The sequence below is a fragment of the Schistocerca americana genome, chromosome 1 (assembly GCF_021461395.2).
Source record: "Schistocerca americana isolate TAMUIC-IGC-003095 chromosome 1, iqSchAmer2.1, whole genome shotgun sequence".
Classification (NCBI taxonomy): domain Eukaryota; kingdom Metazoa; phylum Arthropoda; class Insecta; order Orthoptera; family Acrididae; genus Schistocerca; species Schistocerca americana.
Genome location: NC_060119.1, coordinates 448,803,719 through 448,825,565, shown reverse-complemented (window position 1 = coordinate 448,825,565; position 21,847 = coordinate 448,803,719). Strand labels below are relative to the sequence as shown.

Genomic DNA, 21,847 nt, shown 5'->3' with positions numbered 1-21,847 from the left:
TGAGATTATATAATGATGTGATCTATAGTTATGAGATCTTGCACTGTTATACACTTCATTCAATGTCACTGTGGAACTCTTCCTGTGGAAGCATAATAAAACTTGGCTGGTGATACTTCTGATATTATATCTGTACAATGTTATACCATACTTTGTGAGAAGTGTTGTATTCTACTCTGCATGTTTCATTTCTTTGCTTTGATAAACACCCAACACGTGAGTGGAAGAAATTCTTCAATCTCTTGTTGAACAACTCCAAGCTCACACCGACCAGCAGCAGGCTCTCACTGTGGCACTAAACAATTTGGCAGCATCACTGACGCGCAAGGTTCCATCACCACTGATGTAAACCCCCACTGTTTCCTCCATATGGTGATTCTGAAGATGATTGGGATGCATATGGAAAACGCCTTTTGCAACATTTTCAAGCTTTTGAAATAGTTGAGCCCAACTTGTGTAAGGCTTTATTTTTGCCATGGTTTTCTCCTTATGTTTATCACTTTTTATGTCAACTAGCTCCTCTTCAGGGATCAGCCAGTCTCTCTCTTGATGAAATGTGTCAGCTGGTCTCTAATTATCACTGCAAACATACGTCATTATTGCCCACATTGAGTTCTACCACAGTCAAAAGCAAACACAACAGTCATACAGAGCTTGGGCAGTGGAACTTCAAGAGCTTAGCCATTGTTGCCAATTTGTTACCAGGGCCAACAGGATTCATATGCTGATTTGATTATTCGTGAAGATATAATATGCCTCAAATCTGACAGGGAAGTACATGAATGTGCTTTACAATGTGAAAATCCCTCTCTCAGAAGTGTTCTGAATATTGCCCAGTCTTCTGAAGTATCTAGGGCAGCAGCAAATCCAATAGAAGCATGGATGTGAACGTTGTTTCTCAAGTGATGGTAGCCGTAAACAAATTATGCATTGAAGCACTTGTGATGGACAATATTTTAAAAATGCAACCGGACATGGGTGCAGTAGTGACTTTGTTAAATTCTCAAACCTGTGTGAATCTTGGATCACCAGAGACATCCCCCGTCTCTCATTGGTTAGTGAGTTATAACAATCAACAAATATCCATATTGGGACATTTTTCTACTTCGGTAGTGAACACAGCAGTTGTTTGGCCTTTGACCTTTCTAGCAGTGTATGATGCCATACTGAAATCTTATTTGAGTTTAACGGCCTCAAAATTTTTGGCTTCTCTATTTCTGAAGAAGTGCATGTGGTACTGGATCCATTTCTGCACCAACAATTGTGCATGCTCTGCTCAGAATATTCCTCCCTGCTTTCAGGAGGTTCAGGGTGTGCTACCAAATTCGAGGCTCACATCACAATGACACCAATGGCACACCCCCAGTTTTTTTTTTCACGCCCTTCCAGTCCCAGTAGCTTTACGAGTTGTTGTTGATGATTGGTTTGTGGGCGCTCAATTGCACAGCCATCAGCACCCGTACAAAGTCCCAATTTTTACACAGTCCAATCTTGCCACTGTCACAAATAATGATGATGATGAAATGATGAGGACAACACAAACACCCAGTCCGTGGGCAGAGAAAATCCCCAACCCAGCCGGTAATCTGAACCCAGGACCCTGTGATCCAGAGGCAGCAATGCTAGCCTCTAGACTACGAGCTGAGGAAGTGGCTTTACAGGAGCAAGTAAAATTGGAACCAGATCAACTGACATCTTTGGGTGTTATCAGGCACATCTCCTCTAGTGAATGGTCTGTCCCATTGGTAATTGCCAAAAAACCTAACAGCAACCTTCAGATCTGTAGTGATTTTAAAGTGAGTGTAAATTCACAGTCTATTATTGAAACCTACCCAGTACCATGTCCATATTAACTCTTATCACGGCTTTCCAGGGGCCAATGTTTTTCCAAAACAGACTTGTCAGAAAGCTACTTACAACTGCCTCTGGATGACAATTCCAAATGTGTCTTCATAGTGAATACCCCCTTTGGGTTGTATCAATACGAGCACCTGCCATTCAGCATGGCTAGCATCCATACCATTTTCCAGCAATGTTTGGAGCAACTCACAGCCTCTGTGGTGGAGTGCATTAACTATCTGGATGGTATTGTGGTCTCAGGTTTCTCAAAAGACGAACATTTGTTTTGCGGAATCTTAATGCCTTGTTCACGGCGATATAGGCCGCCAGTTTGAAATCTAACTTGGACAAATCTTAATTTTTTCAGCCACCTACCATTTGTCTCGGCCTTGAAGTCTCACATCCTGGTGTCACATTTTGGTACTAGCATGTCTATACCATTACAGCTTTGCCTCGTCCTACCAATGTCAAAGAGTTGCAAGCCTTTCTCTGAAAGATTGTGTACTACCGTAAATTTCTTCCTTGTGCAGCCACCTTGGACCAGCCACTTCAAGCTCTCTTACATGAAGATGTTGCTTTTCACTGGTTACCCACCTACTTGTGTGCTTTTACCCTACTGTGTAGGCTTCCAAAACTATGCATCAATGCAACAGCGCTACTTGCAGATAGAAAAAGAGACCCTTGCTTACATACACTCCAAAAACATTAATGTATTAAATAAACTTCTGGTTTCTCGTTTCAATCCTTCAGCATCTTTACCGGACAAACCAGCCCATCACCTGCAATGCCGCACTCTGTTTTTGTCATGATACAACTATGAGATTACATTTCAAATCGCAACACAACATGCTAATGCGGACGGTCTTTCTATATTGCCAACTGGCCCAAATCCAGCATTTATGAGGATGAGATGTTATGTTTCCATTTAGACATAGACACCAAAAACACCACGGATGGTTTTCTCTTTACCAGTTCTCAGATTCCAGTGGCTGTCACAGCCAATCACATCTTATGTCAGATTGTGCAATCTGCCCACCACGGCTGGTCAGATTAATCAACAGGCCTAGCACCGGATCCTTTGCATAATTATTATGCTCTCCACCACTGCCTCTCAATTCCTGTTGGTGTGTTACTGTTGGCTACCGAAGAGTCAGTGCCCAGGTTTGTGATCCTGTCTGCACTGTGGCAGTATGTCATATGCCTCTTGTGCCTGGACCATTACGGCGTTTCTCGTACAAAATTGATGGCCTGTTGCCATGTTTTCACCAGGTAGTGAAATGAGATCACATGCATTGTGATAGTCTTTCCACACAGTAAGCCATCCATTAAGCAGCACCATGGGCCTCTCTTTCCCCATGGCCCCCCCCCACAGTGCTGCTGGAAGCATCTTCATGCAGATTTTGTGGGTCTGTTCCGTAACCCCTTTTGGCTTGTAGTAGTTGATGCTTTCTCAAAAATTCCTGATGTGGTCCGTTGCCCATTCACGTCCATTGCAGCTACTGTGAAAGGCCTCACGAAGATTTTTTTCCATAGGATTCCCATACATGTCTGTGATGGACAATGGCCCATAGTTTGTGACTCAAGACTTTTTTTTACAAAGTGTGGCATCTGTCATGTTACGTCCCCTTCCTTTCATCCCCAGTCCAATGTAATGGCAGAGTGGCTGGTCTGTACATTCGAAATCCAAATGAAAAAACAAATCGCAGAATTTTCTCCAGAGGAAGCCTTCAATAGTTTTTTGAGTTCACATAGATTCTCTCCAGTCAGCGAGTGTAGTGAACACACAACTGTCTCACGACCTCTCACCCTGTATGCAGCTTCATCTGCTCCAGCCAATGCCAGGACATCTACTGGGGCTTGCCTTGCAATTCCTTCCAGGATCCGCCACCCAGACCTGCATATTTGGCAGGTGCTCTAAGTGGATACCAGGGGGTCAGCCATCACTGCCAAGGCCACCACCTCTGTGCTGTGGACACCTCTGATGACTTGGCGTCATGACAATATGACCAGATCCAGCCATGCATGACTAAGATCGCACCAGAGAGCGCTCCACTCCTGCGGCCACCTCCACCATCTGCATGATCCACGCCTCCTCTGGCCCCCGCACCATGCCTTCTTCATTCTGGGTGCTACCACTGCTGGATGGAGTAGTCAGCGCTAAGTCACCTCCATCTATGCAGCCCCTGTTGCAACTGCTGCCTCCATCACCGAATGCCTGCCCAGATTGGACATGGTCCCAGCTCCATCATCATCAGTGCTCCCTTACAACCTCTCACTGGTGAATGGGCACCACACCTGCCTGCGCCAATTCAGACCATATTCTCCTGTGGCAGCACAACACGTCCACCAGCAGTCACCGCTACTGATCTCCACAGTGAACACTTTTCCCCAAGGGAAAAGGAGTGTTGTAGTCTATAGCGTGATCTATTACTGTAGAAGCAGAATAAAGCTTGATTGGCGTTATTTCTGATAACAACAGGAACCATTCTGGTGTTTGACTAGAGTGATTTAGTGAAATCATGGAAAACCTAAATCTGGGTGGTCAGACACAGATTTGAACCGTTGTCCTCCCTGATGCTAGTCCAGTGTGCTAACCACTGTGCCACTTCGCTCTGTCACTGATACAAAGTACAGCTGGTACATCATCTGGTTGACACTCAGAAAAAGACTTTGTAATAACACACTGAGGCTTAACTTACTTCATTTTTGTGGTGGAAAAACACTCACCTTACATAATGCTCCACATCACAAGCACGAAAATACCCCCCCCCCCCCCCCCCCTCATCTACATCATATGAGCTCCATGGCAGAGGGTTCATCCCAATGCACCAGTTATTAGGTTTTCTTCCTCTTAAAATCTGAGAAGGATTTTAAGATTTTACGACTTCAGCTGTTTCTCAACACCACTGACACCAATACTTATTTCATTCACTTTTTCGGCAGTATGAGGATTAATCTGGGGAAATTCTCCTAGGTTTCCCTTTGTCAAGGAACATTTGAAAATGGAGTTAAGCATTTCAGATTTGCTTTGCTACCCTCAATTTCAGTTCCTCTCTCATTCTCTAGGACTGGACACTAACTTTGGTGCCACTAACAGCCTTTACATATGACCAGAATTTCTTTGGGTTCTGTGGAAGACCACTTGACAATATTGTGGTATGGTAGTCACTGAAGGCATCATCATGCATTGCTCTCTTGACAGCCAAATGTATTTCATTCAGCATCTTTATATCTATAGCCCCACCATTTGTTTTGCACCTATTATGCAGTAATCTCTGTTTCTTCAGAACTTTCTTTACAGTGAATGTATACCATAGAGGTTCCCTTCCATTATGAACTGTTCTACTGGGTACATATCTATTCAGTGCATGGTCAACCATTCTTTTAAACTTGAGACAGAATTCCTCTACATGCTCCAGCCCTGTGTTGAAAGTTTTAAGTTCCTCACTGAGATATGACATTAATGACTTTTTTTATCCATTTTACTGAACTTTTTGTTTGTTTTAGTTGTTCTCTTATAATCACTGTTGCCACAACTGTGTCATGGTCACTGATACTAGTTTCCATGTGGACATTCTCAAAGAGATCAGGTCTATTTGTTGTCATATATTTCCATCATGAGTGGAGTTCCTAAATACACTATGTGATCAAAAGTATCTGGGTACCCGGCTAAAAATGACTTACAAGTTCATGGTACCCTCCATTGGTAATGCTGGAATTCAATATGGTGTTGGCCCACCCTTAGTCTTGATGAAAGCTTTCACTCTCACAGGCATCTGTTCAATCAGCTGCTGGAAGGTTTCTTGGGGAACGGCAGCCCATTCTTCATGGAGTGCTGCACTGAGCAGAGGTATCAATGTCAAACGGCATTCTAAAACATCCCAAAGGCATTCTATAGAATTCACGTCAGGACTCTGTGCAGGCCAGTCCATTACAGGGATGTTAGTGTCATGTAACCACTCTGCCACAGGCTGTGCATTATGAACAGGTCAGGTGCTCGGTTGTGTTGAAAGATGCAATTGCCATCCTCAAATTGCCTTCAACAGTAGGAAGCAAGAAGGTGCTTGAAACATCAATGTAGGCCTGTGCTGTGATAGTGCCATGCATAACAAGTGGTGCAAGCCCCCTCCATGAAAAACAGGATCACACAATAACACCACCGCCTCTAAATTTTACTGTTGGCTCTACATACGCTGGTAGATGATGTTCACCGGGCATTCACCATATCCACACCCTGCCATCGGATCGCCACATTGTGCACTGTGGTTCATCACTCCACACAACGTTTTTCCACTGTTCAATCGTCCAATGTTGCGCTCCTTACACCAAACAAGGTGTATTTTGGCATTTACCGGCACGATGTGTGGCTTATGAGCAGCTGCTCGACCACAAAGTCCAAGTTTTCTCACCTCCCGCCTAACTGTCATAGTACTTGCAGTGGATCCTGATGTATTTTGGAATTCCTGTATGATACTCTGGCTAGATGTCTGCCTATTACGAATTATGACCCTCTTCAACTGCCAGCGGTCTGTCAGTCAACAGACGAGGTTGGCCTGTACGCTTTTGTGCTGTACGTGTCCCTTCACGTTTCCACTTCACTATCACATCAGAAACATTGGACCTAGGGATGTTTAGGAGTATGGAAATCTTGCATACAGATGTACGACACAAGTGACACCCAGTCACCTGACCATGTTCGAAGTCCACGAGTTCCGCGGAGCGCCCCATTCTAGTCTGTCATGATGTCTAATGACTACTGAGGTTGCTGATATGGAGTACATGGCAGTAGGTGGCAGCACAATGCACCTAATATGAAAAACGCATGTTTTTGGGTCTGTCTGGATACTTTTGATCACATAGTGTATCTGTTCTGGGAAGTTTTCAGAAAAGTTTCACAGATGTCTTATCGCAACCACCACTAACAAGATTGTAATTTTCCCAATTAATTGTTGGACGATTAGTCTTTTTCAATGATTGCAGTATGACAAGCAAACTGAGGTTTCCTCTACAGTTTTTGGTTACATCAGGAGATGAGTCTGGGGGCGATAGAAGGATCCGATCATCATTTTATGCCCACCCCTGATACTAAATCTTGCCCAAACAATGTCACAAGTAGCTTCAGTTTCTATCTCAATGGATTTGAGTACCTTGTCTACTGCAATAAATACACCACCTCTATTTTCCATTTGCCTATTTTTTTATATGCGCTTAAATTTTCCTGAAAAATCATATTGTTATCAACTTCAGGTTTCTACAAGAGACATGTTTCAAATACAGGATAACTGAGGAAAATCAGATGCAGAGTAGCTGAAGATTTTCTCATTAATAATTCAACACAAACATCCTTCTGTGTATTTAATTTCAAGAAAATCTTCTGGAAAACTTACCTTTAATGTAGAAACACTTAAATTCATTTTCCTTAGAGATTTGTTTTCTTCCTCCTCCTACAAACAGTAACTTGAATCTTTCATTACTGTTACAGCATAATTGGACAAAAGTACTAAACTGGGTTAGATAAGTATGTTTAGCTACTGAACAATATGTACTCTGATGGACAACTAAACTGACAGTAAGTCATTCTGTGTCAAATCAACATAGATGTCAACCTGCCCATCTCCAATTTTCATCTAATTTGGTGTGTTCATTGTACATGATGAGGGGATAAAATGCTAAATTTCAAAATTGTAACAAAAGTATGTAAGGTTCAAAAAATGTGTGGAAAATTTTACAAATACGGAAAACAAAAGTGACTTAACTTCTGTTCTAATAGAAACAGAAAGAAAGGTCTGGGAACAAGCTTTCAAATAATACACAACATAGTCACTTTGAAACAATGTACACAATTTAAGGTATGTGATAGCCTTTGACCTTGAATGTATCAACACAAGTCACCTTCAAACTTGGTGGAGGAAGAAAAAAAAATGGCTCCCCATGTTACAATGCAGAACATAGTAAAAAGATCAAGTTTGGATGGCACTTGGATTAGAAAATATAAATTATTATGTACAGCCTTGTGATGTAATACAGCGAATACCCAATTGTATTCAGACTACAACAAAGTGACATTAAGTTCTCTTACATGAAAGTAAAGTGTCAGATAGGAAATCATGTGTGCAAAGAGTTGATTTTCTTTGGAATGACTCACATGTTATAACAGAAGCACAGAAGTAAATGACGAAAGAAGGAAATTTATGATCCACTTTCTTGTCAAGAATGATGTCACAGGAGACAGAACACAAGTTCAAATTGGACAGGAATGTGGAAGGACATTGTCAAAATCCTTTTCAATACAATATTACCAGACTGAAGACACTGAGGTCAATAAACCTAGTCTAAAACTAAAAGTCAGTTAGAAAATAATCTTGCCGCCACCCCCCCCCCCCCTTTTAAAATAAAACATGATAAACTGAACCTACCCAAAGAACAATACTAAAAGCAAAATCATAAAAAAAGAATAAGAATATAAAGAACAAATCCAAAAACTTCATAAACTTAAAGCCTAACTTTGGAATGAAGGGCAGGGAACTGAAACCAGATCGACCTGAATTCCAGTGCCTTACCAACGCACCTATGGGCCACCTTACTCGGTGCAGTTTAGATATTACATGACATGGGCATTGCAAATAACTACATAGGTCCTGCCAGTGAAATGTGACAAGCCACCAAAAAGAAAAAAAGGTACTATTTGTTTTACTGTATTAACTCGGCAGTCATCTCACGCACTGCTTATCTTGCATCTTTGAAAAAGTTTGCTGCTTCAGTATATAGAAATACAGTTATTTCATTAGCTGTTTTCAAGACAAGCAGTCAATATAAATATTAACGGTGACTGCAAAGCTTTCATGCAGTCCACCTCCTGTGCAACGGCAGGCATGTTACATTCCACAATATGGTCACTAAAGATTGAGCACAAGCTTTAATAGCAAAATGATGGAGAAGGTAATTGAGTGCATCTTTTTAAAAAGGACCATACTGTCATCCATCTCCTTAACCAACTGGCTGGGCAGATGGGGAGTTAAATACTGCTTCTCCTGAATGCGGTCATATCTTAATTACTGCGCCACTACACATGGTCCCTCCAATAGGATCAACACCAGAGTATCCCTGGTCTCTGTGCTCCTCTTTCTTAAACAGGTGCCGCCACTATTCCTTGGTCCTCAATTAACCTTGTGGAGTATACACAAAATATGCCCCCCCCACAGACACACACAAATGAACAAACATAGCAAATTATATGTCATATTTCCAAATTAACGACTACTAACATGACTCAAGATTTGACATACAGCTAAGTACTGCTCAATACCACTAAACTACGTCCCTTAAACACCAGCGAATACAAACCTGCTCATAATTTACAAACAGAGCAGAACTAAAGTCCTTTGCTATCCAGCTAAGAAGTTCTTCAACTCTTGGAACTTCTACATAAACCAAAACACATTCTGCTAAAAACAATGTTGGCAAACTGTAATTGACTTCTGCTTCATTTAACTTTGACTGGACTTCAGAAAGATTAGTCAAATCAACCCCAACTATGTGATAATTTCCTGCATGTAAATCTGTGGCACTGAGTCTCACTTCTCCATCTGGAACAAAAAAGTCAGAAACACACAAAATGAAATTTCAAGGAACTATGATTTGAACACACTTACTTATGCACTCAGAACACTATTTTACATCAAAGAGCAATTATTTGATATTGTCAGGGGGAAATATGTCTATTGAATCTGTACTGTATGAAGATGTGCAAACCTTCAGTATGAATTTTCTCTAGGAGAGTTTTATTGCGTTTAATTAGGTAACACTTTCTTGCTGTCACTGTGGGAAAATCCAATTCAATGAAATTTGAAACTGTCTGTCCAGAATCTTTCAAGCGCCAGTACAACGTGTCAAAACCCGATCCCAAATTTATCAACTGACATTTGCCTCCACATTTCTGAAAGACAGAAGAAACAATATAATAAAAGACATATTATACCTGTAGAATTCAATGAAACATGTTAACAGTTTTGATTTGTTGGAACACAATACAATTGATTCCATAGCACAGAAAATAAAGTGTCTCCAACCATAATATTTTAAAATAGCTACAAACATCAACAGCACGCATTAAAAGATTGATACACTTTCAGTTGGCGATGTAATATGATAAAGCATTTTGGAGATCTAAAATTAACAAAACACATCTAATGTGGAAAGAAAATCAAAACATCACAAAGTGTTAATAAGCCTATGTTGCAGTTTATTCGTCTCACAACATACAGACACTAACATCTGATTAGAATGCAGGAGTATATAAAAAATGGGTAACACAACCTCACTGATAAACTGTGGTTAATGTAAGAGCAATATTAATACTTTAACATTTTTTCTGTGGAAAAGAACAGCTAACTTGGCACAACAAGACTAGTGAACAACTACAGCCTATGCAAATAACTAGTTCATCTTTCACGAGCTCTTCAATTGAATAGTACCTCAAATAGTGTTCATTAGCTTTTTTTTTTCAGTGAATCTAGTTTCATACTCAGAATGCTCTTGTCTTTCATTTTTGTAAATGGGGAGTCTGGGAATGTAACTTTACACAATTAATGGGGCGAATACTAGTAACTTTGTTTCTTGGATTGCATTCATGGTCAAAATTGGTTTCTTTGAATAATTAAACTACTGCAAAAAAAGATATATAGGGAAAGAACAATTAGTACCTGCAGATTGTTAAGTAATGGGGGACATTCTCTTGGATGCAAAGCACACAGTTCTAATGATTCTTTTCTGCAGTTTCAGTAAACAAAATATGTTGCTTGAGCTTCCACAAATAACAACACTATATCTTATAACTGATTGGAAATGGCTACATACTTTTCCTTGCAATCACATCATATAGCAATAACTAATATCTGCACTGCAAATGCAAAAGTTCTCTGCAAACCAATCTACTGGAAACAAGCAACATCTGTTTTATTTGACATAGGCTGTAACCTCCACTTCCAGAAGTACTGGCTTAAGACATGTAGGTCACAAGTTAGGAGTTCCTAGGTTGCTCTGAAGGTTTTGTATTGGGTGGCTATTTTTAAATCATCCAAAACAATAAAAAAATTTCAGCAGTTTCATCTGACAACTCCTAATCGTAGAGAAGTCTTTATATATAGATAATATGTACTGGAACAGAGGAAGCTCACTCACATTAGTGCGCAAGGAACGATTCGTTATTTTTGTAAATAAGGTGACATTACATGCAAATAACTCTTTAATAACAAACACAAAAATAAAATGACTGAAACATAACGGAACTTAGGATACACCAACTATCTTTTGATAACTTCTGAATATGTACCTACTTCAACACTGAGAAAAATATTATGATGTGCATGGCAGAGGGTACTTCTCTTTGTATGATACAAAGGGTTCCTGCCCATTCCATTTGCATGAGTGCTGGAAGAATGACTGTTTAAATGTATTTGCCGACCCTGTAACCAATCTAATGTCATCTTTGCAGTTTGTAGGGGAGCAATATGTAGGAGGCAACAGCATATTTCTGAACTTTCCATATAATACTGGTTCTTGGCTTTCATGTGACATTTGGCATATAGCTTCAATTGTCTACCATTTCAGGTTTTTTAGCATTTCTGAGGCACTCTCCCATGAGACAAATCCCATATATCATTTTAGTGTCTGATTACTAAAATTATTAACAATAAAGTACCAATAAATGGAGAAATGGTCAGCATGTAGTCATATAAAATAATATGTGTACTATAATGACAGACTGGCACTCACAGATGATAATGAATGCAAGTTTTAGTCTGTACTTACACTATGTGATCAGAAGTATCTGGACACCCACAAAAACATATGTTTTTCATATTAGGTGCATTGTGCTGGCACCTACTGCCCGGTACTCCATATCAGTGACCTCAGTAGTCATTAGACATCATGACACAGCAGAATAGGTCACTCCACGGAACCCACGGACTTCGAACGTGGTGGGCTGATTGGGAGTCACTTCTGTCATACAGCTGTACGCGAGATTTCCACACTCCTGAACATCCATAGGTCCACTGTTTCCAATGTGATAGTGAAGTGGAAACGTGAAGTGACACGTACAGCACAAAAGCATACAGGCCAACCTCGTCTGTTGACTGACAGACTGCCAACAGTTGAAGAGGGTCGTCATGTGTAATAGGCAGACATCTATCCAGATGATCACACAGGAATTCCAAACTGCATAAGAATCCACTGCAACTACTATGACAGCTAGGCGGGAGGCCTGAAAACTTGGATTTCATGGTCGAGCAGCTGCTCATAAGCCACACATGATGCCAGTAAATGCCAGCCAACGCCTCATTTGGTGTAAGGAGTGTAAAGTGATGAATCATGGTACACAATGTGTCAATCTGATGGCAGGTTATGGGTATGGTGAATGAAACTTCCTGGCAGATTAAAACTGTGTGCCGGACCGAGACTCGAACTCGGGACCTTTGCCTTTCGCGGGCAAGTGAGCTACCAACTGAGCTACCCAAGCACGACTCACGCCCCGTCCTCACAGCTTTACTTCTGCCAGTATCTCGTCTCCTACATTCCAAACTTTACAGAAGCTCTCCTCATTCTGGTATGGTGAATGCCCGGTGAACGTCATCTGCCAGTGTGTGTAGTGCCAATAGTAAAATTCAGAGGCGGTAGTGTTTTGGAGTGGTTTTGTTTTAATGGGGAGGGGGGTGCCTTGCACCCCTTGTTGTTTTGCATGGCACTACCACAACACAGGCCTACATTAATGTTTTAAGCATCTTTTTGCTTCCCACTGTTGAAGAACAATTCGGGGATGGCAATGGCATCTTTCAACGTGATCAAGCACCTGTTCATAATGCATGGCCTGTGGCAGAGTTGTTACACGACAGTAATGTCCCTGTAATGGACTGGCCTGCACAGAGTCCTGACATGAATCCTATAGAACACCTTTGGGATGTTTTGGAATCCTGACTTCTTGCCAGGCCTCACAGACCTACTGAATACTTCTCAGTGCAGCACTCCATTCCCCAAGAAACCTTCCAGTACCTGACTGAAAATATGCCTGCAAGAGTGAAAGCTGTCATCAAGGCTAAGGGGGGGCCAACACCAAACTGGTTTTCAGAATTACCGATGGAGGGCGCCATGAACCTTTAAGTCATTTTCAGCTAGGTGTCCAGATACTTCTGATCTCGTAGTGTAGCTATGAAACATGCTCCTAAAATCTGTTAAAGAGACTAGCCATCAGCACATGTACACACTTGTGAGGCTGCAGAATAACTCCCACAGACAGGGATTGAAGGGGAGAAAATTAAGAGCTGGATCACAGAATCATACAATGTTGCCATCTGCACAATACAAAGGAGCTCAAGAAGTTAATGTAGTGTTAAACAACATAATGAACAAACAGGAATTAAATGATCAGTGTTCATGATTACACATATAATATTCACACAATTAAAACACTTTGAAATATTATGCATTTTAAAATTTGTGATTTATAAAACTCAATAAAATTAAATTCCAATGCTATGTTAAAAACACAGAAATCCCCGATATTTTATGAAATTCCTGAAGTTCCCGCATTTTTTCAGGTAAAATGTAATTCCTGAGAATTCCAGGTAGCTATTACAGAAGAATCACCATCCCGAATTTCTATGAATTCATGGTTAGGCCAAGAAACTTTTATGGTGGTTTGGGGAATGGGGGAGGGATGTTCTACAGTAGTAAAGTACACAGTTGAACAGTGAGCATCATAGTCCCATGCAGACTACAACTTTACAGTCAACTGCAGTTCTGTGTATCCTGAGTACATGTGATACACATACACCAATAGTATCACTATCTTTTAACATTTATGTACTATATTGTCTACTGAACCACATACTAGTCAAATACATTTACAATTGGCTCACAGACAACAGCCAAACCTTTATTCTACGAAAACCTCATCTTATGCAATTCCAAACTAATGAAAATGAGTTACAGATGCCAGAAAAAGGGATCAATGACATACACTGGATGAGGCTCCAAGTGTGTAGTTCTTTATGCATTCAGAAGAATTTAAAAATAACCTCGAGGTGGACAAACTAATGAAAAGGCTTTATTCTGTCCTTTTAGCCCTAAGAGATCCCACTCATTATGCTGATATGCAGTTTTGATTGATAGCATATTTTCACTCAATACTGCCCTATGAGATAATCTTCTGTGGTGATTCAGCTGATATCATCTACAGAAACACACAGTAAGAATATAACATAAAGTCTATAAGAGAACATCTTTCAGAAGCCTCTTCAGTGACCTGGTGATTGTGACATGCACGTGCCAATACATGTACTCTCAAACGATATTTGTCATTAATAATAATAATAATAATAATAATAATAGTACTAAAAAGTGAATTTTGGATGAACTCTGCTACTTACATATGGACTATGCCTCTCTATCTAGCATCCCAAATGCAGTTTTATAACTGTGATGCAAAAAACTTCCAGTTACTAGTAGACACTAAGCAGAAAGTTGAGTACTGACTTGATATTGTAAAAATAAATATATACTTATACTTTAACACCAATATATAGACAGTTGATTGTAAGTTGGACAAATGCTTTATTTGAAGTACTAGGGAAAAGAAGCATCTGAGTAATATAAAAGGAGGGGCATAGATTTAAGTGTGAGGAAGTCGTTTCTGAAAGTATTTGTATGGAGTGTAGCCATGTATGGAAGTGAAACATGGACGATAACCAGTTTGGACAAGAAGAGAATAGAAGCTTTCCAAATGTGGTGCTACAGAAGAATGCTGAAGATAAAGTGGGTAGATCACGTAACTAATGAGGAGGTATTGAATAGGATTGGGGAGAAGAGAAGTTTGTGGCACAACTTGACTAGAAGAAGGGATCGGTTGGTAGGACATGTTTTGAGGCATCAAGGGATCACAAATTTAGCATTGGAGGGTAAAAATCGTAGAGGGAGACCAAGAGATCAATACACTAAGCAGATTCAGAAGGATGTAGGTTGCAGTAGGTACTGGGAGATGAAGAAGCTTGCACACGATAGAATAACATGGAGAGCTGCATCAAACCAGTCTCAGGACTGAAGACCACAACAACAACAACTCCCTCCTCCCCAAGGTGGTTGTTTTTCTCGTAATATACATATGTGGAGAGAACTAAAAATAATTGCTGAAGGTATCAGTAGATTAGCACTGGTCATAATTTGTTGTTAGTATACTTCACAGACGTACTGAACAATGACTAATTCTGCCTGTTAATGTATGAATTGACTCATTCCACATCACTCAGGGCTCTCCATGATGGGATTTACAAAACAATGTGTGCAATGAATCAATCAATCAAACGAAACCTGACACTCAATGTGGGTGACAGGCTAAGCTTGAAACTACATGTGAGCACTTCATGGAAAAAGACAAGGACCTTGGTTCAAGTTACTGTCCTTCAAACTGTTTTACTGCACTGTGAATTTATCAGAAGAAACTAATTTGGTATTTAATTCAATTAAAACCCAATTTTTTCTTATGGTTATAATATGATTGCTGATCCACATGATCATATTAATGATGTCACTATCACATATTATTTCTGTCACTTGCACAGCCATCACTGATGTCAGACCAGTGCTACAAATCAAAGAAAGCTTATGCTAATAGAAAACTGTACAAGTGACAATAATTTCACAAATAACGATGTGAAGAATACAAAGAGATTTGAAGACCATACCAGTGTTTTCACAACAGTATTACATCAATCAATGACCAAGCAAAACTTAATGAATAATATTAACTCCATATATTCACAATACACGAGAAAAATGTAGGTAATGAAATCAGTGGTTTCAATCATTTCACTTACACCTGTAGGCCTATTGCTCCTATGTTAACATTATTAAGAAGTCTACACTAGAGAGAAAAGTTTCTACAGCACAGCAGTGATTAAGAATTATGTAATAATTAACGTCCAAATACGTATGGCATAATCCATATCAATTCAGGCAGGGAGGTTACCTTCACAGTCTTGGATGTTGTTGAATTTAGCATATGTTAAAATTCAGGAGTAAGTAAGAAACACATTTTTTGTTTTCTCCATAAAAATTCCTGCCCCAGATACAGGCCGCCAAAGAAGACACTGCGAACATCATTCTAAAGATACAAACTTTGGAAAAATTTTTAAAATGCTGTGTCTCTGTAACACTTCTAGATATTTTGTTAGAGTTTTTTTATTTTAAAGATAATTGCTTTATGATTACAATGGTACCCTTTGTTTGGACATATCTGTAAAAGTTCTTGTACTGTTGCCATTTGAATTTATTTGTAACGGGCAGAAAAAAAATTATTTTCAATAATGACAATCCAGAAAAGTTAGAATTTTTCTGTTGATTATTGCCATGTAGTACCACATTCTCTGTAAAGGAGAGCTTCCACTTTTGCACAGGTTTTATTTTTTAAAAAATATTTTTTTTTCTGTCAAGGGTAATGTATGTCTTCACTGACGTTGTTTCTTACTAATTTCTTTTTTATAATGCTTATTTCTATGGTCTTTGTTACAGTTATTTCTTATCACTTTCTTTGTTGCTGATATTTCTTTTCACTTTCATTGTTGCAGATATTTCTTACACTTCGCTGTAGTTTTTTGTCAGTTTCTTTGTCATGGTTGTTCTTTGCAGGTTTCTGTATTGTAGTTGTTCAGTGCTAATTTGTTTACGTGAGGAATTTGCCAGTTGACACAGTTGCAGTGTGTTTTGTGAAAAGGACCCTTTGAATTGTGTTCTGACTGGGGTCACAGGGGAGTGAAATGTACTGACCATTTGCATATCCATAAAAGGGGTGGAAAAAAATGGAGAGGGAGAGAGGGGGGGGGAGGGAGGCAGGGAGGGAGGGGGGAGAGGGAGGGAGAGAGACTTTTTGTGTTATAAATGCTTTGACAGAATAACAACAATGATAGTACCTGAACAAGGTGAAGCCTCCCATGGTGCATATGATGCAGATTTTGCATCAATAGAGGAAGAATTAAATGGCCCGAATCGGTCAACTACAGAGGTAGGTGTTAGTCCTGTTAAGAAACCGTGGTCAGTTAAGTCGAGTCATGAGCTTTATGCATCAAGAAAGAGCAGAGAAATTACTAAAGCTATGGATGAATACACTACACAAAACTGACCACACTCTTCAAAATAGAATTTCCATCTTCAGAAGAAATTGAACCAAAGCACTCTTGCCAAGAATTTATCACAAATATCAATTCAGTTGTTGAATATTGTGCATCCTACAGCAAAATGGTGCGAGTTTTAACTATTATTCCAGAGACATTTTAAAAGAAAACAAGACACGCAATATTACAGAAACTATTGAAATTAGTAAGAGCAACTATAAAACTTCAAATATTGGAAGATCAAAATTTTATGCACTAAGAAGTAAGTGGGTAGTTCCACACACCCCTAGAGATGTCTGTCTGTGTGTGTACTGCACGAATTTTGAACTTTGTGTGGTAACTTTGAAGAACTTACTGGAGCATGTGACATACGACACCTTGGTTCGGCGTATGAAGTCAATAGTAGTCTGCGACGTACAGCAAGAGACTTGTTTGTTTCAAGAATGTGGTGACTGCCCTGGAGAGAGAGGACTGGTTTTATAGACACTAGGCCTGGAAGATGTAGCAGATAACTCTGCACAGCCGGCCGGGGTGGCCGAGCGGTTCTAGGCACTTCAGTCTGGAGCTGCGCGACTGCTACGGTCGCAGGTTCGAATCCTGCCTCCGGCATGGATGTGTGTGATGTCCTTAGGTTAGTTAGGTTTAAGTAGTTCTAAGTTCTAGGGGACTGATGACTTCAGCAGTTAAGTCCCATAGTGCTCAGAGCCATTTGAACCATAACTCTGCAGAAATTACATATGCGACATGGGAGGAAAATAAACTAATTGAGAAAACTGTTGACTTTGACAGTTTCATTGATGAACTTGGTAAATGGTCAGTGAAAGCAGTAACACACCAGCATCTAAAGAAATTGCAACAACACAATGCAGAAGTGAAAGGGTGCGTACAGTCTCAAGAACTATGTTTAGTGCTTCACTGTGATTTTGCTGAGAACTGGACTGTAATTCTCCCACAAGAAGTACAAGGGTGTCATTAGAGAAATGACCAGGTTTCAATTTGTACAGGAGCGGCATATTTTCAAAACAAAACCACAAGTGTTGCAGTTATAAGTGATGGCACGGGACATGACTCAGCATGTGCTTTGCTAGCAATGCACAAAATTCTTCAACTGCAAACAGGGGCAGAGAAGATTATCATTATTTACGATGGTGCTCTTAGTCATTTTAAAAATCTTTACCAGTTGTTAGAATTGAGTAAGTCGCTTGTGCCAACTGACTGGGTATACAGTGCTACTGGTCACGGGTAGGGGCCTTGTGATGGTGTAGGCGGCCCGCTAAAGCATCATGCTACAAAACAATCTTTTCAGACCAAATACAGCTGCAACTCAGAATGCTGAGGATTTTACGCAAGTCATTAAATCTTAAACATCCACAACCCTCGCTCTTTTGTCCAAAGAGGAAATTGAAGAATTCTGTGAGCAGAAAAAAGAAGAATGGTGCAAACAAACTACTCCTGTGAAAGGAATTCAGAAGACACATTTTTGGACTGAAAGTGATGTGCGAACCCATATTGCATGCACTTTAAAGACGAAGAAAGAAGACATTTCGTTCGTTCGGCCAACATCTCAGAAAAAATAGGATAACATTCAGGTTCACAATCTGGGAAGGGGGATGTTTGTGGCATGTGTGTATGACCGTGACTGGTGGACTGTAGAGATTACAGACACCAACTATGAGTTAAACGAAATTGTAGTGAACTTTATGCTACCACATGGACCAGCTGCTGGATATAGGTTTTCAGCTGAAGGACAGCAACAATGCCATCAGTGCTCACTTCCTGTTCACAATGTTTTGAAGACTGTAAGTGCTCCAGTTTTTATTGGTTCAACAGGAAGGCATCACTCTATATCAAAGGAAGATGCTGAAGCAGTGGAACACATTTTTAGTTCATTGACGCTAATTTCAGTACAAAACACAGTGCACAAAAGTTGTATAAACTGATACCTGTAAGTCTTTCAATCATTAACATAGATTTTGGATTTAAAATGCTTGAAAAATGAGCCTCTTACTCATCATTCACAACTAACATTATGTTAAATAAGGCTAGGTTTTGATTTTTATGATCATGTTATGTGATAATGTGGTAATAAAACAGGTTTAATGTATGGCAAAAACTTCAGGTTTAATGTATGGCAAAAACCTGTTCAACCAAAAAGTAGAAGCTCTCCTTTCCAGGGAATGTAGAACTATATGGTACTAATCAACAGAAAAAACGAAATTTTATGGATTGGCAGTAAAAAAAAAATGTAGTAAAAGAACTAAGACACACAATTCCAAATGGAAGATTTCTTTGTGATCATAAAGAAATCATCTTTCAAATAATAAAAAAAAAAAAAATCTAGAACTGTTCCAGATATACAGCATTATAAAATTTCTTCCAAAATTTGCATCTTCAAAATGGTATGCGCAGTCTCACCTTTGGAGGGCTGTATCTCGTAGCAATTTTTTTTGGAGAAAACAAAAAAATACTTGTTCCTTACTTAGTCCTTCATTTTAACATATGCTAAAACATCCAAGACTATGTAAGCAAGATTTTTTCCTAGCCTGCCTGAAATATATATGGACTATGTCATATGTCTGTGGGTATGTACTTTAGCATTTACCTATTCACTTTCCTTGGAACAAATCACACTTACTGAAACATTATAAGTTCTTTTGGTAGGTGTGGAAGTGTCACAGAGGTGCTCGGCCAACTACAGTGGCAGATGCTGCAACAGGTGTTCTCCATCATAGTTTGGTTTACTATTAAAATCCCATGTGTGTATGTTCTTAAAAGAGTCGATCAATGAAGCCTATTGCTTGCTCCTCCGTATATTACGCGAAAACATTATGAAGATAAAATCAGACAGATTTGAGCCCACATGGAGGCTTATCAACTATTGTTCTTCCCATGAAACATACACGACTGGTACAGAGGGAGGGGGGGGGGGGGGCAGTGGTACACAAAATTCCCTCTGCCACACATCGTTATAAGGTGCTTTGTACAGCTGGAATAAGGCTACCGCACCCCATAATCTCTCTCTCTCTCTCTCTCTCTCTGTCTGTGTCTGTGTGTGTGTGTACACTTTTATTCCAGCAGCAGATATGATCATAATCAGTGATGTGTTTCACAATGTCTGTCATTCACTATAATCAGATTTTGTAATATCACTCTATTTACCACACTCATGAGTAAAATTGAGACATACTTGGATGACCAGTGGGTCAACGGTATATGTCCACTGTGTGAGTGCAGAGGGCTCATAGGTACCACACATGCCACTTGCACACGCACTTACATGTTGCAATCTTAAGATGTCATTTGCCATCAAATGGTTTAACAATAAGTGAACATAACAATGCAAGGGGTCAAAATGTAACTATCATCTACACTAAGAGTTTAGGATACTTGCAATGGCGATATTTCAATTAAAAATGAATTATATGCTACATAAACAGCAAACAAATACATTAATGCCATCGATAATTTATCGTAAATCCAAATGCTTAATGCAACAGTCAGTCAAAGTCTACAGTGGATTCACTGCCAGCCACAACTATATAAATGTGAGTTCAAATTCAAAACTAAATCTAAGCATTTCTCTCTCTGTCGTGCTTTACAGAACAATGTATACAGCATTTACAATAATAAAACGAGGTAACGACCACGGAAAATACATTTATTATTCGTGATTGCCAGTATGGAGCATACTGTAGTGAAAATAAGTACACTAGTTGCATGGGTTATTAATATTGCCACTAGTACCTACACAATAACAACAGAGCGAGTACGTTCCGAAAACAGGTAGGATTTGACTGTTTGAATTTACCGTAACTGAAATTTAATCAAGCATTACAGACGTCTTCACCGAAAACTTGCCATCAGCATTACTGAAAATGTTCATTCCCTGTCGTTACTAAAAATTATTTCGGACGCTAATAATAAAGTAGTTGTACACAAGCCGCTTCATCGATAATAGCTTTCTAATGTGCAAATTTAGCAAAGTTACATATGAAAAGTAGGAGCAAAAATTACGTCACAGTGATAACACACTCTTTTCATCTGTTTTTTAAATCAGTACCTTTAAAAATTTGTCGATAAATATCCCCACACCTTTGGTGCGCGCAAAGTAGCCACGATTGATTTCAGGAGCTTTTCTCTCTGTACCGCGCACAAACAATGAAATATATGGATCATCCCAATATCCCAGTTTTACAGCACAACGTTTACATTCGCTAGCATCATCATTTGTTGCCTGAACCGCTTCACAACTAGGCTGTGACATTTCTCTTCCGAGCTCTCTAGTTAATTTAGCTGTTTGTTTTGTTTGGACACCCTTCACCGTCTGATCCACTACACGCATTCACAGATATTACCTTTGTACACAAACAAGTACAGTCAAAGAGCTAAAACACAAGAACACTGAATTGAGTACAATCACAGTCCAATAAGATCACAGACATGCATAAAGTATGTCTTGGAATACAATACAGATAGTTGAATTCAGTAATCTCTGGACAAATGTGCAGTGGTTGCCCTTCAACGACGTCTCGCAGCCTCTCGCTTGATAGCGACGTCGATTCTCGCAGAAAGGGGATCGGATGTCGCAGAAATGAAGAGGAGAGATTTTTCTAGACGTCAACGGAACGAAACGACAGACATAATCGTCAAATGGTGGGGCGTTCAATCTACACGGAATACAACGTGACGTCAGTTCTTTTAGCCCAATAGCGAACGGTGAAATTGAGGTTATAGGACATCATCCTTGACACAAAAAGTCAGAATATAAAACAAAAATTATCGAACTAGCGATAATAAACAATATATTAACGGCGAAAGTAAACTTTACAATGTTTTGATCAAGTTTG

The 21,847-nt window shown here is 39.6% G+C and overlaps 1 protein-coding gene across 4 annotated transcripts in view; it reads right to left on the bottom strand.

The window, feature by feature from the left end:
* LOC124603038 (leucine carboxyl methyltransferase 1) overlaps positions 1–21,374 on the bottom strand; it is a 66,506-nt gene extending 45,132 nt beyond the window's left edge. For 2 of the 4 annotated variants that reach the window (XM_047136365.1, XM_047136366.1), the window contains exons 1-3: positions 21,061–21,374; positions 9,592–9,775; positions 9,184–9,425 (exon numbers count right to left, since the gene is read on the bottom strand). In XM_047136365.1, the coding sequence (XP_046992321.1) occupies positions 9,184–9,425; positions 9,592–9,775; positions 21,061–21,342 (708 nt within the window). In that variant the 5' untranslated portion in view covers positions 21,343–21,374. The remainder of the gene's footprint in view (positions 1–9,183; positions 9,426–9,591; positions 9,776–21,060) is intronic. The other 2 variants (XM_047136367.1, XM_047136368.1) reach the window with 2 other exon arrangements.
* Positions 21,375–21,847: the final 473 nt, after the last annotated feature.